Source organism: Vicia villosa, unplaced genomic scaffold (genome assembly GCF_029867415.1).
Source record: "Vicia villosa cultivar HV-30 ecotype Madison, WI unplaced genomic scaffold, Vvil1.0 ctg.002525F_1_1, whole genome shotgun sequence".
Lineage (NCBI taxonomy): Eukaryota > Viridiplantae > Streptophyta > Magnoliopsida > Fabales > Fabaceae > Vicia > Vicia villosa.
The window spans coordinates 115,742-129,591 of NW_026705956.1; the positions used below are offsets into that span (position 1 = coordinate 115,742).

At 30.3% G+C, this 13,850-nt stretch overlaps 1 protein-coding gene across 1 annotated transcript; it reads left to right on the plus strand.

Annotated features, from left to right (window-relative positions):
• Positions 1-1,079: 1,079 nt before the first annotated feature.
• Positions 1,080-3,453, plus strand: LOC131639054 (F-box protein At1g80960-like). The gene is made up of 4 exons (XM_058909569.1): positions 1,080-1,343; positions 1,710-2,441; positions 2,848-2,997; positions 3,076-3,453. The coding sequence occupies exons 1-4, from the start codon at positions 1,080-1,082 to the stop codon at positions 3,451-3,453; spliced, it is 1,524 nt and encodes a 507-aa protein (XP_058765552.1).
• Positions 3,454-13,850: the final 10,397 nt, after the last annotated feature.

The window sequence follows — 13,850 nt, forward strand, 5'->3', positions numbered from 1 at the left end:
ACAAGATGAGTATATATCTTTTTTATTTTGAATTTTCTTAATTAAAATGGACTAAATTATACTCCGGTCTTATTTTGAGGTGTTTTTGTTAAATTCTACACTCTTATTAAAATAAAATTAAATAGATTGATTAAAATACTTTAATAAGTAGTAATACAATAAATTATAATTATTTAATAGTGGTAGGTGGAAAAAGATAATGATACAAACATTATACAATTTTAAAGGTAATTTTATTAAAAAGAACTTAAAAGATTAACTCGTTAGTATATTCAACTTTGAAAGAAATATTAATTTTCAGAAAAATACATTGGTTTGATTTATTAAAAAATTGAAAATAAAAGAACAACTCATTACTAACATTCAACTTTGAAAAAATATTTACAACATGAACATTGAAAAAATACAATGTATTTGGCTTATTAAAAAATTAAAAATCAAATTTTAATTTATTTTAGAAAAAAATTATATCGTTTTTTTAATATATTAACCAATATTTAGTCAAGTCAGAGGATTCATAAAGTGTAACAAATAAAAGTGTATCTAGACACGTCAAATAGACAAAGTATACACTATTCAATCACTATTTTAAATATTTATAAAAAAAAAATCACTATTTTAAATAAACTTGATTTTTTTTATTAATTTGATGATTAATGTATCTAGTTCATATATCATCCAAATACATTAATTATTAAATGAATTTTTTTTTATAATAGTGACAAGTGGAGAATTTTTTTCATTCCTTTTAAATGACATATTTATTTTAAAGAAATATTACATATTATTTTCAATTTCAAAAGTAAAAATAGAATATATTATTTTGATTAAAATTTTAATTATTTATGGTAAATTAAAAAGTGATAAAATAAGAAAAACTAAATAGCATATGATTATATTCAAAAAGAAAACAAAATAGCTTTAAAAAATTTAAAACTTAATATATATATATATATATATATATATATATATATATATATATATATATATATATATATATATATATATATATATATATATATAAAACCTCATATGGGTAACTAAGTTCATTGAAAAAAATAAACTAGAGAAATAGAAGAATGGAAAAAGAAAAAATGAGATTTATAGAGGAAGAGGAAGATTTGATCAGCAAACTTCCAGACGTACTTCTATCTTCTATCATTTCTTTACTTCCTTTCATGGAAGGTGTGAGAACTAGTGTGCTTTCAAGACGATGGGAAACAATGTGGAAATGCTCATCTCATATGAGCTTTGATCAAAGAAAAATGTTGAAGCTTTTGATCGAAAATTACATTAGAACTTCTGAACCAACCACACGCCTTAAAATGGCTTTGGGTCGTAAGGTATATTTTTAGAGATTCTATGTACAAGTATTTATGTAATATTGCTTTTTTTTAGGTTTTGTAATTGTTGTTCATGACAATTTGTCTAACTCTTTATGATGAAAAAATAATTATGATTTCAATTTTTTTCTTGATTTTTCCATCCCCTCTAAAACGGTAGTTAGATTAATCAACAGATAAAGAGTCTTGAGATTTGAAGTTAGATTAGTGAAAGAATTTAGATTTTGTTGGAGACTCGACAAGAAGGGGTTTTAGGGAGTTTTATATATATTAAATTTTCAAGTGATATTCAATCTTAAAGGATTTTGATATTCTATAATCAATCTTTCTCTAATATTTATTGTTTCTCAAATTTGTGCATGTCAGATGTCTCCGGAAGATGAACAATATTTTGATTCAATTGCTCAAGCAGCCATATTAATTACATCAATTATAGATAATCACATTGGTCCTTTGAAAAGTTGTAGCATTCGTCATTTAGTTGAGAGTTGTGCAAGTGGGGATGTTGTTAGATGGATGAGAAAGCTTTTGGTGAAAGGGGTGACAGAGGTTTCAATGGAGCTTGAATCCTTTGATTATTGTCACCAAATAAAAGATATATCCTTAATGGAAGTTGGGTGGAACCTTAATATTCCTTTTGACATTTTCTCTAATTTCAAGGTTCTTAAGTTGAAGAACTATCGATTTAACACAATACCTTTTTCAAATTCTTCTCAGGTTCTACAGACTCTTACTCTTAATAATCTGGATATTGAATCAAAAAAATTTCAAGAGATCCTCTCTCATTGTTCATCTCTTGAAAATCTTATAATTGAAAATTGCAATTCATTAGGATTCAATGTTAAGATATATAGTCTGAGTCTAAAATATTTTAGAGTTTATGACATGATAGTGCAAAATCTTTTAATTTCTGCCATTAACATTGAAATCATAGAGATCGACTCTGTTATTTGTAATGTTGGAGAAATTATTTTTGAGACCCCAAAACTTCAGGTTCTCAATGCTTTTAGTGATTTGGAAAAATCTGGACACTTTTTGTCTCTCTATGGAAATAAGCTTTTAGGAACAAGGGATATCAATAAAAGATATCAGATATTGGTGAGTATTTCTTTTATACTTTACATTGTTTTATTTTTGTCAGTTGATCAATATAAATCTTATGTAGTGAATGCATGAATACATTTCATTTCTTTGATATTAACAAATGTATGGTCCAGTATGTAAAAAAACAAATGATGTTGTTTTACAAATGTTTACTTTGAAAAAAACAAAATCTTTATTATGATTGAGGTTTTTTTTTCCTCAAAATTATATGGTAAAAAGTAAACTTTTTTAATACTTATTGTGAGTATTTATTATCAATAATAACAAGTCACTGTAATAAATAGCAACCTAAGAATCTATCTTTATTATTTACGATTTATCTGTAATTCATAGAATTAACATTACCACATATCTTAATATTTAATTATATTCTTTTTATAATTATTATTTATTGTCTTAGGGTTCTCGAGGTACAAGCATGGAAAGTATATTTCACAATTTGGTTACCCTTTCCCTTGATTTAGATTTGGAAAATAGTATTAATTCGATGGCTCTTTATTCTGCCTTGAAGTCCTGCCACAAACTGATGAATCTTCAAATTAATAATAAGGTGCGTTGAGAATTGGTTCACTCATAAGTTCACATCTACTTTTATTTCATGAGACATGAATTTTCTCTTTTCTTTTAGGTAAACTTGGGCAAAGAAAATGGAATAGATGATCATAAAACCAATGATTGTATGCCTTACGACGAATATATGTTTTGGCAAAAAATGGAGTCATGTGAGTGTATTAATCATCAACTAAAGTCTGTTTGTTTAAAGGGATATAGAGGTGGAAAGTTTGAATATGAGTTTGTTAAGTACTTAATAACTGATAGCCAAGTTATACAGAATATTATCATATGGTTTGTGGATGACTCTTCATGGGTTGAAGTTGTTGCAACTACATGTTTATTATCATATCCAAGAATTTCTCCCAAATTATTCATTGATCTCAAGCCTGGAGTGGAGTATATAAAAAAATATGGTGATAAATTTGAAAAGTGGGTTGTAACCCTAAAATAAATGTGAAGATATGGAATAAAAGAGCATATTTTGGTTTGGAAATAATATCTTAGTAGGTTGAGCAACTCTTGTATTTTTTCGGCTTGAAAGGAGAATTCTATTGTATGTATGAAGCAATAAAGGTTTTAAAGTCTTTAGCCTTATTTCTTTGGTGGAGTGTTCTTGGTGCTTCTCTTGAAAAAATTTATTTTATTTGAAGGTGATTCAATCGGGTTGAGACCAAGCATTTGCCTTCTTATACGTGATGTATTGTCATTGTTGGTTTTTTGAACTATTTTTGGGATTTTTGTTCTCTTTCTTTTACTATTTTGTTTCTTTAGTTGCTTGAATATTGTTATCTTCGTTATCTATGTGTCATAAGTACATTACTTTTTGTGCTATATAATAGTAATGCTAGTTGAATTTTGGTGATTGTTGTTGCCCTTTCTTTTATATATATATATATATATATATATATATATATATATATATATATATATATATATATATATATATATATATATATATATATATATATATTCTAATAAAAAAAATATGTTTTCTACTAAAATCAAAATGTCCTTATATCTTATATTATAGATGAGTTTTAAATATTCAAGTTTTCCTTGGACATATCTTTATTACATTATAAACTCATTGTGTTTTTTATTTACAAGATTTATTTATTACATTTTCGTTAATAAGTATATTTAATTTATAAAAAATAATCATGTGTTCATTCTGTTTATTTGAGCTGGAAATTAATGTTTCACTAACAAATTATTGTATATATAATTAGTTACTGAAAATTTTAAATAATAATTATCATAGTTAACAAAATATAATTTAATAACATTATCATTTATTGGTAAAATGTTTTAGTCAAACAAAATCAATTCTCAACACATTGTTTGTTTAATATACTTTACAATAAATAATAAATATTTTTTAAATACATATACTCCTTCTGGTTAAGTTCAATGATCAAAATTCAAAATAATAAAATAAAATAAAACCTACAAAGACATAAGAATAAAAAAGGAAAACGAAGAAAATGTTAGAAAATTAATTTAAACCAAATGGAACGAGGCTAGAATCGTGAACGAAATCACTTTCCTTAAAAGTATTTCAAGCACACTCTCGATTGTCTTAGAGTTGGAACGGCCTGAATACCCAGGATAATTCAGCCTTACTCGAGTCTGCACAAGACCGGTGAAGAACTCGAATGCAAGGAAGTGTGTCTGGAATAATGAAGAGAATTTATGATTTTTTGTGTATCATTTTGGATTCATAAATGTGTATTTATAGGCCATGCATGTGTTGTTTCATAAGTTTGCAACTCTTGATGAAACAACACCTTTTCACCATATATTGCAATGGTTCATCTATAATGACACAAGGCACCCCTTCATGAAATGTTGTAAATTTGAATTCAAAAAACAAATTTATGCAACAACCAAAAATCTATTCCCATTTTTTATCACATTAGAACACACTATGGAAATTATTATTTTATAATTTCCAACAATCCCCCACTTGTTCTAATAATGACAAAATTAATAATTCCAGAAATGAGGTATAAAGAGTGTTAATACAGTTAGGTATCTTTCGATTTAAAACTTAACCTTAGTGAGGACAACACAAAGTTTAATCGGAATATTAGGTAGCAAAGCTTTTAAACCATGAATCCATATGATTAGACCGGTGTTGCCTTACACACACTCTTTAAAGGTTCTTCCTCTGCATAACTCGCTTAGCACTTATTTATGGCCATGTGCTATCCTGTTTCATGAATTTTTCATGAGAGAAACTCCAACTCTCACTTTGAGACGGCACCATCTCGAAATTCACATAGGTGAAGTTCATATTGTGTCCTTTTCCACGAGACACGTACCCTTGGTATTGAACTTCATTAAGAGTTTTAAAATAAAACTCAACCCTCGTTTTAAGGTCAACATTATCACGAAATGTTCGACAATTATCCAAATCAACGACTTGTTGTTACCCATTGAAAATCTTGAGGTTAATGTTCTGTTAACTTAAGATTGGGTTGCCGCCGCTGTCGGAACTCTTACTCAAGGAGTTTCAACCTCATACCTCTCGAGGTTGTTTTTACTAAGTCTCTGGCCAGTGGCTTAGTAAATGAATTTCCCAAATTATAGATCGATCGTATATATGCGAGTAAATGATTACATCTTTAATCAATTTTCTCACGAATGTCTAAGGCCTTAGTGCCCAGACTTTCCATTTTACACTTATCTGAATTCTCTTGTTAAATTGGCTTGACTAACACATTGTGTTAACACCTTTGAAACACTGTGTTTAACTAATGGAACTTCCAACAGAAGGTCCTTCAACCATTCAAATTCTTAACCAGTGGAAGCGAGATCCACGTACTATGGTTCCATAGTCAAGAGAGTTGATGCGTCTTTATTTCTTGCTCTTCCAAGAAATCTCACCCCAACTAGTGTACATATCCACTTAGTTGTAAATATATGAACTCCAACACTCGATATCCAACTCATATTGGTATATCCTTCTACTATGGCAGGAAACCTACCATAATGGAGGTCAATATTTTGTTTTGAAAGATAATCAAAATCCTTGTGATTTCCTTGGAATGCTCACAATTTGGATTGCTAGTAAATCTACTCATTTACTATTTCCAACTGCTATATCGCATATAGTACATTGCATTAGAAAACCAATTTTACTTGTGTATTCTAATATAGCCATAACTCTTCCATCAATAATTTGACACTAAGATCAAATTGAATATTCACCTTTTGAAACGTGACAGTTTGAACTTATCAAGAACTTTCTCAACAAAGTATAATTGACTAAGTTCATAACCCCCACTATTTTCACATTATTTGATCCCCAAAGTTATGTCAACTAGTCCAAGATCTTTCATCTTGAATGTGGAAGTTAGAAACCTCTTTGTTTCTAAAATTCCATTCATCTTGTTGCGAGTGATTAATCATATAATCAACATGGAGACAAAAGAATGTCACAATATTCTCACACGACTTTGTGTACAAACACTTGTTACAAGAATCATATGAAGAATGATTTTTTTTGATAATCATGCATGATGATGCAAGAAGGTTTTTAGATGAAGTGAGAGATTAAATTATGAGCAATTTAAAATAAATAGTATGAATTGCAATGAGTACCTTAGTTATGTTCACTTCTCTCAAATCTTCTCTTGAACTTCTATGTTCAACCTTCTTGATCAACCACATCATTGATGTACATGACACTTTAGATCCTTTTCTTATTTGATAACCTTTGTCTTCATCAAAACTAAATATAAGATGTATTCTTCACAATCTCCCCCTTTTTGATGATGACAAACTCCTTGAATTCTTATTTTGATAATATTGAAAATTCTCCCCCTAACTTGTGTGGTTCCTCCTTAATCGGAGAATCTTACAATGACAAAGTCAAACTTTTAATGTCATTGTTTCGGTGCTTGTTTTAATCCATACAAGGATTTAACAAGCTTATACACCTTTTTGTTCATCAGTAGGAACAATATAACATTCTGATTGCTCCATATAAATCTCCTCATTGAGATTTCTATTTAGGAATGTCCTTTGACATTTATTTGATGAAGCTAATGCAAACAAAACTATAATTTTCATTATGCTTGCTTCTAGTGCATATGTGTCAAAATAATCAACATCTTTATTTTTGTCTAAAACCCTTGGTTACTAATCAATCCTTGTAGATGTTTTAATGTACCATCACTATGATACTTTTTCTAAACATCCGTTTGCATCCAAAGAAGTATGATTTGACATTGTTGATTCCATTTCATCTTGGATAACATCATTCCAAGAGAAGTCCCTTGAAATTACATCTTCATTGTAACTCTTTATGATCATCTTCCACTTGAAGAATAATAGGAATCTTACGAACAAAATTCTCACATTTTTCGTCTATTGAATACAAGAAATATGCCAACAATCGATTTTGTTCGGTCCTAAATCCTTAGCCTTTTAGACTTTCTGCCAATTCTAAGTTCGATTTGTTTTTCAACAATCATTGATGAACTTTCTATTTGTATTTCAACAATCCGTAGAGAACCTTCTTCACAAGGTTCTTATTTGTGGGAATTTTGAATTCCTTATCCTCCGCAATAAGATTCCCAAATCCCACATCTCGGAATTCAATAGTTATATTAGACTCTAAGATCCATCTTTGAATGATCTTTATAATAATAAGTCTCATTTAACACCAGTATGTTATTCACATAAAGTACAAATCAAAATTCAATTTCATAGTTTGAAAAATTCAAACAATTTTTTTTTCTTTGTCGTAATTGACAATGAAATTAAATCAAATTGATAGAATCTAATTTCATGTATTATTTCGAAAAATATAAAACTTAGTAAATGCTTAACATAACTTGTATATAAGCATCAGATTCAACAATATAATTTTGAAACAAAACATATAATAAAAGCATTACAACAATATATATTCAAAATTTAGATTTGACAATTCAATTGGATTAATTGGATAGAAGAATAAAATATTATAGGTTATATAGAAACCACCTATGTACATATATAACAAAATGCTTTATATCTAAATCACATACCTTGATGGATCAATGCGTGAATTTTAAAACAGTGCCTTCAGAAAGTCATATGAAGCGGTGCTTCGGTTCAATTTTTATTTTTGGATATTCTCAAAGTTTTTGAATTCCAGTACAACACCGCAAATCGTAATATATAATTAGAACAAAATTATTAACCATAATATATATTGAAGTCACAGTTCGGGAACACAAATGATCATATATAATAATACTTTAATTTCTATTATAGATACTTTCAATTTAAGTTACTGTTTTTGTCAATTAACCATTAAAAGAAAAATTATAATATCAATCATTTGACTCTGATTTATATGAAAGACAATAAAAAAACGTACCCAAATCTACGATTTCGATTTTTGACTGGTTCTTAATATATCCATGACACAATGGTTCTTCCTTTGATGCTTGAATCGGAAGCCTCGGTTGTCATTGCTTAATACTTTTAAGATTGTTAGAAAATTAATTTAAACCAAATGGAACGAGGCTAGAATCGTGAACGAAATCACTTTCCTTAAAAGTATTTCAAGCACACTCTCGATTGTCTTAGAGTTGGAACGGCCTGAATACCCAGGATAATTCAGCCTTACTCGAGTCTGCACAAGACCGGTGAAGAACTCGAATGCAAGGAAGAGTGTCTGGAATAATGAAGAGAATTTATGATTTTTTGTGTATCATTTTGGATTCATAAATGTGTATTTATAGGCCATGCATGTGTTGTTTCATAAGTTTGCAACTCTTGATGAAACAACACCTTTTCACCATATATTGCAATGGTTCATCTATAATGACACAAGGCACCCCTTCATGAAATGTTGTAAATTTGAATTCAAAAAACAAATTTATGCAACAACCAAAAATCTATTCCCATTTTTTATCACATTAGAACACACTATGGAAATTATTATTTTATAATTTCCAACAGAAAAGATATATGTAGTTTAAAGTATAAAACTCCAAGAAACTTTAGAAAATTTTAAAGGAATTACTTTCACCCTCTAATTACTTATTTTAGTGTTAATACTTATCCTACTCTAATTATCGTAAGCATTTATTATTATCTTTTATACGTATTTTTTATTAATGCTTTTACTTTGTGAGAAAAACGTAAATTTAGAAAAACTAAATAATTAAGAAATTTATACAATCTCGACTAAAAATAATACTCCCTCTGGTCCCATTTATAAGAAAAGATTCTCTTTTTAGATACATTGAATAAATAATGAATTTGGACAACATATTGTCCAAATACATTATTTATTCAATGTATCTAAAAAGAGAATCTTTTCTTATAAATGAGACCGGAGGTAGTATTAAATATTATCCAAAGCTTTGACCAATTCTTCTCGGATGCAATGATAATCGCTCTAATCACAACATTGTACTCGATATGATGATAAAGTGTGTGACCACGCTTTAGATGACAGATTTGACAAGCATAACCCTCCAAGCCATGGAAAGAAGAGATCCTTTCCAAGCAGAAAGATTGGAAATGATTCTAGCTACTAAAGGTTGCATATAATGGCTTTAAACTTTCTTTGACAATTGGCATGATGGACATGAGACTCCAAACACAAAAGAATGGGTGATTTGTGTGGGATTTAAAATCCATTTCAATATAAAATATTTTACATAAACTATGTTTAAAAATCTTTTTCAAAACAAATATAGTAAATGCAGTAGAAAATAATAAAATAAAATTGAAGCGGAAATAATGTAATTATGAGACGCAACCTAAGAAGGGGATAAATTAGAGTTGCTGATTTTTTTACTCATTTTTTTGCAAGTTTCTTAATTACTAAAATGATCGAAAGTGATTATATGATGTTACTTAGGAGCAATGTAAAGTGAAGAAATTAAATGACATAAAGTAAAGTACACCAAAGATTTATACTAGTTCCCATTATTAATTCAATGAAACATCTAGTCACTCTACACCTTAAAGGATTTTATACTATGTTTAGATCCTTGTACAAGTCTTCACCAAGACCTCTATACAATGTTCTAAAGCATAAACAAAAAGAAATAAAACTACTTTATTCTTTACAACAAACACCAAGTCTTATGACTGTTGAATGCAGTATAGGGCAAGCAACAAAAGAAAGATTTGGAAATATTGATCCGGGATTTATCGTCCACAGAGATGGGAGATGCCATTCAACAGTTTCTACGGTTTTGAGCTCGGGTTTGAATGAGCAAAAAGTAAACAAAGATATGGACAGGTAAGAATAAACACATTCTTAGAAGAGAAATAACTTATCAGGAATGTAAATATATTCACTCTTCACAAACATACACTTACCAACCCGTTATACTCAACCTACGATACTCATCTATGTCATCACGTATCTCTCACATAAGCGTCCATCTCTGGAGCACAAACGAGATCATCTCACAACTAAGGTTATCTCTAACGCAAAGTCACGAGAACATCCGTATTCTCGCGTCGGCGATCTCTCGCGCGCCGCTCAAACACGAAAGCATTAAGTACAGATACAATCGGTGAATGCTAGCTCTAAATCTATCTCTAGAGTTCAGAACCAACAGATTATCATCCTAGATAAAGATTCAAGCAGTTTATCTCTAAAGCAACTCAAATCTTCAGCACAGAGCAAAAATCCAGAACAATATCAACACAGATTTATAAAGCAAGTTAAACATAACATTATAATCGGTAAATATACATAAGATTCGAGTAAATATACAAACAAACCCAACACAAAAGAAATACACAGAGAATAGAGAAGATAAACCAAACATCTCGCGGGTTGTCAGCTCCGGTTGATGAGAAATCCACCTCCGATCTTCCAAGTGCATGACCCAGTGTTGTTTTCTAAGCTAATCCTAATCTAAGAATGAAAATGATGGAGTTGGAACCAAAAACTCTCCAAAACCATAACCTAGAAATGTTACAAATGAAGAAATATAAAGAAAATTTCTGCTACGGCCGCTTAGCGGCCAAATCTCGCTTAGCGGGCTACACGTATTCACAAAATATCTACAACAGTAAACAGGCCTCCGCTTAGCGGCCAGAACCGCCGCTTAGCAGCCAGGGAAATTTGGTTCACCCCTGGAAAGCGCGCTTACACGCCGCTCAGCGGCGCTCTCTGCACAAAACTTGCTTATTTGATCCAAAATCGCGCAATCGGAGCCGTGCCTTCGACACTTTATTCCTCGAGGCTCCAATAAGCATGAATACCTATAAAAACAAAGGAAAAACTATTAAACGGTATATAAAACATATGAAAACTAAATAATGTGAATATATACACAAAAGTGGGGATTTTATTACAAAATCGAAATGAATAGAATCGATAAGTGTCACAATTATATACTCAAAATAACAACATTTTTGCACTTATCAAACTCTCCCCAACTTAAAACTTTGTTTGTCCTCAAACAATGTCAAATAAATCAAAGAATCAAAAGTAATAAACCAAAGAATTGTGAATCAACAAGTTTTGAAAACCAAAAACAAATGTATGGTTCAATACAAAAATGTATAAACAAAGTAAATACTTACCACTATACTACAACGACAACATGTAAATGAAACTAATCCTAAGTACAAAAAGCATACAAAACATTCTAACACAATACATGCTCACATCATGAATCACACCTAGCAAAAATTCATCAATGGATGAAGAACACACAAAGGTGAAGGACTTTTAACACTCATCCAACAATCTTGCAAACAAAAGATTAAATTATGCATTCATCTAAAAATCACATTGAAGATACAAAAGCAAGAATCACAAGGACTTTTCAAGGTTGTAATGTGGCTTGGTTAACAAACAAGGGATATATCCTAAAGCTAATCGAAACAAAAACTTGCCTAAACCTAAGGGAGTGATCAATCCACCAAAGATTCAAACAACAAAATCTCGATTAAACTTCTTCCTTAACCACAAGTTTCTCAAACCAATCACAATACTTATTAGCACAATTATTCGCTTCTCTTTTCTTTTTCTTTTTCAAAACTTTTTCTCTTTTTTTTTTCTTTCTTTTATTTTCAACCTCATAGCAACAACCAAATAAGTACATAATCATTTTTCTCCCCAACTTGAATTCAACCACACCATCATGTGAATACTCCCTACTTCTAAGGCAAGGTAAAAGCTCAAACAAAAAATCATGGTTGAGGGTTCAAGAAAACAAAGAATCAATCATCCATGCAAAAATGAGAACTAAACACTCAATGATAAGCATTTAGCAAAAACAACATGGACATTGACAAAAAGGCTCAAAAGGGTTAACAAATGATCACACACTCACAAGGTGAATTGACTATTTGGTTATGGTGGTTGTGCTCAAAATGAAACAAAATGCCTTGATCCTTTTCATGCTTTCATAAAATCAACATAAACAAAAGATTAAGCATAATAAAATCTAGTTAAAACAAAGATTGTGGCCTCCAGCATATGTAAACAATGGAAAGCTTCCTCACATTTATGGTTTGGGAACTAAAGTGATTCAATCAACAAGCAAGTAATGCAAAAGAATGAATGGTATGGTAATTGTACAAATGAAAAGTTTCCTAAACATGTTATGCTATAGAAAGCGATAAATGAGTACCTTGAATGATACGACTTCAAAAACAATATCCTACCATACATCCGCAAGTTGAAACACTCAAGCTTTGGAAAATCACCTCAAAAATCTTCGAATCACCGAACAAAATTTGAGTACAAACAACCAACAAAAGAATTAGACAAATAAAACTAGTATCTACTACTAAATAGCCTTGGTGAAAGTGGGAAAAATGAGTGAACCAAGTGGAATGGGAATCCCACTGATACAAAGCAAGAAAACAAAATTTTACTGTCATCGCTTAGCGGAGCTAGGCTCGCTTAGCGATGACAGAAAAAACCAGAAAAATCAGAACAGAACAGCTGTTCCAATTTTCCTCCACTTCACCTAAATACCTCATAAATATAAATATAAACAATATTTACAACCGTTAGGGTGCCTCCCAACAAGCGCTTGTTTTATGTCGTTAGCTCGACGCCTTTATTGTTTCGGTGTTTGGAAAGTAGCTTCCTTCCGTCATGCCATGGTGACGTCTCACCGCACAAGCCTAAAGAAAGTTTCCTAACCAATCACTCAACAAACGTTACGAGTACAATATATACAACAATTTCACAAACATAAAGAAAACACAAGTATAAAAATATGTACACAAACAAACACATATATACAAGTATGAACATATACATGTATTATTATACAAAAAGAGAAAAAATTGGTGAATATAAACAAGTAAACATGTACAAGTAAGTATATATGCAAGTGAGATTATACAAGTAAGCATATACAATATATACGATATATACAAAGCTCAAAACCACAAAAACTATTGCGATGCAATCACAACCATCCCCGGCAACGACGCCATTTTGTTGAATGCAGTATAGGGCAAGCAACAAAAGAAAGATTTGGAAATATTGATCCGGGATTTATCGTCCACAGAGATGGGAGATGCCATTCAACAGTTTCTACGGTTTTGAGCTCGGGTTTGAATGAGCAAAAAGTAAACAAAGATATGGACAGGTAAGAATAAACACATTCTTAGAAGAGAAATAACTTATCAGGAATGTAAATATATTCACTCTTCACAAACATACACTTACCAACCCGTTATACTCAACCTACGATACTCATCTATGTCATCACGTATCTCTCACATAAGCGTCCATCTCTGGAGCACAAACGAGATCATCTCACAACTAAGGTTATCTCTAACGCAAAGTCACGAGAACATCCGTATTCTCGCGTCGGCGATCTCTCGCGCGCCGCTCAAACACGAAAG

Coding starts and splice junctions, on each gene's coding strand:
- LOC131639054 (XM_058909569.1), top strand. CDS start 1,080: ATGGAAAAAGAAAAAATGAGATTTATAGAGGAAGAGGAAGATTTGATC. Junction 1,344..1,709: donor AAATGGCTTTGGGTCGTAAG/GTATATTTTTAG, acceptor TGTGCATGTCAG/ATGTCTCCGGAAGATGAACA. Junction 2,998..3,075: donor ATCTTCAAATTAATAATAAG/GTGCGTTGAGAA, acceptor CTTTTCTTTTAG/GTAAACTTGGGCAAAGAAAA.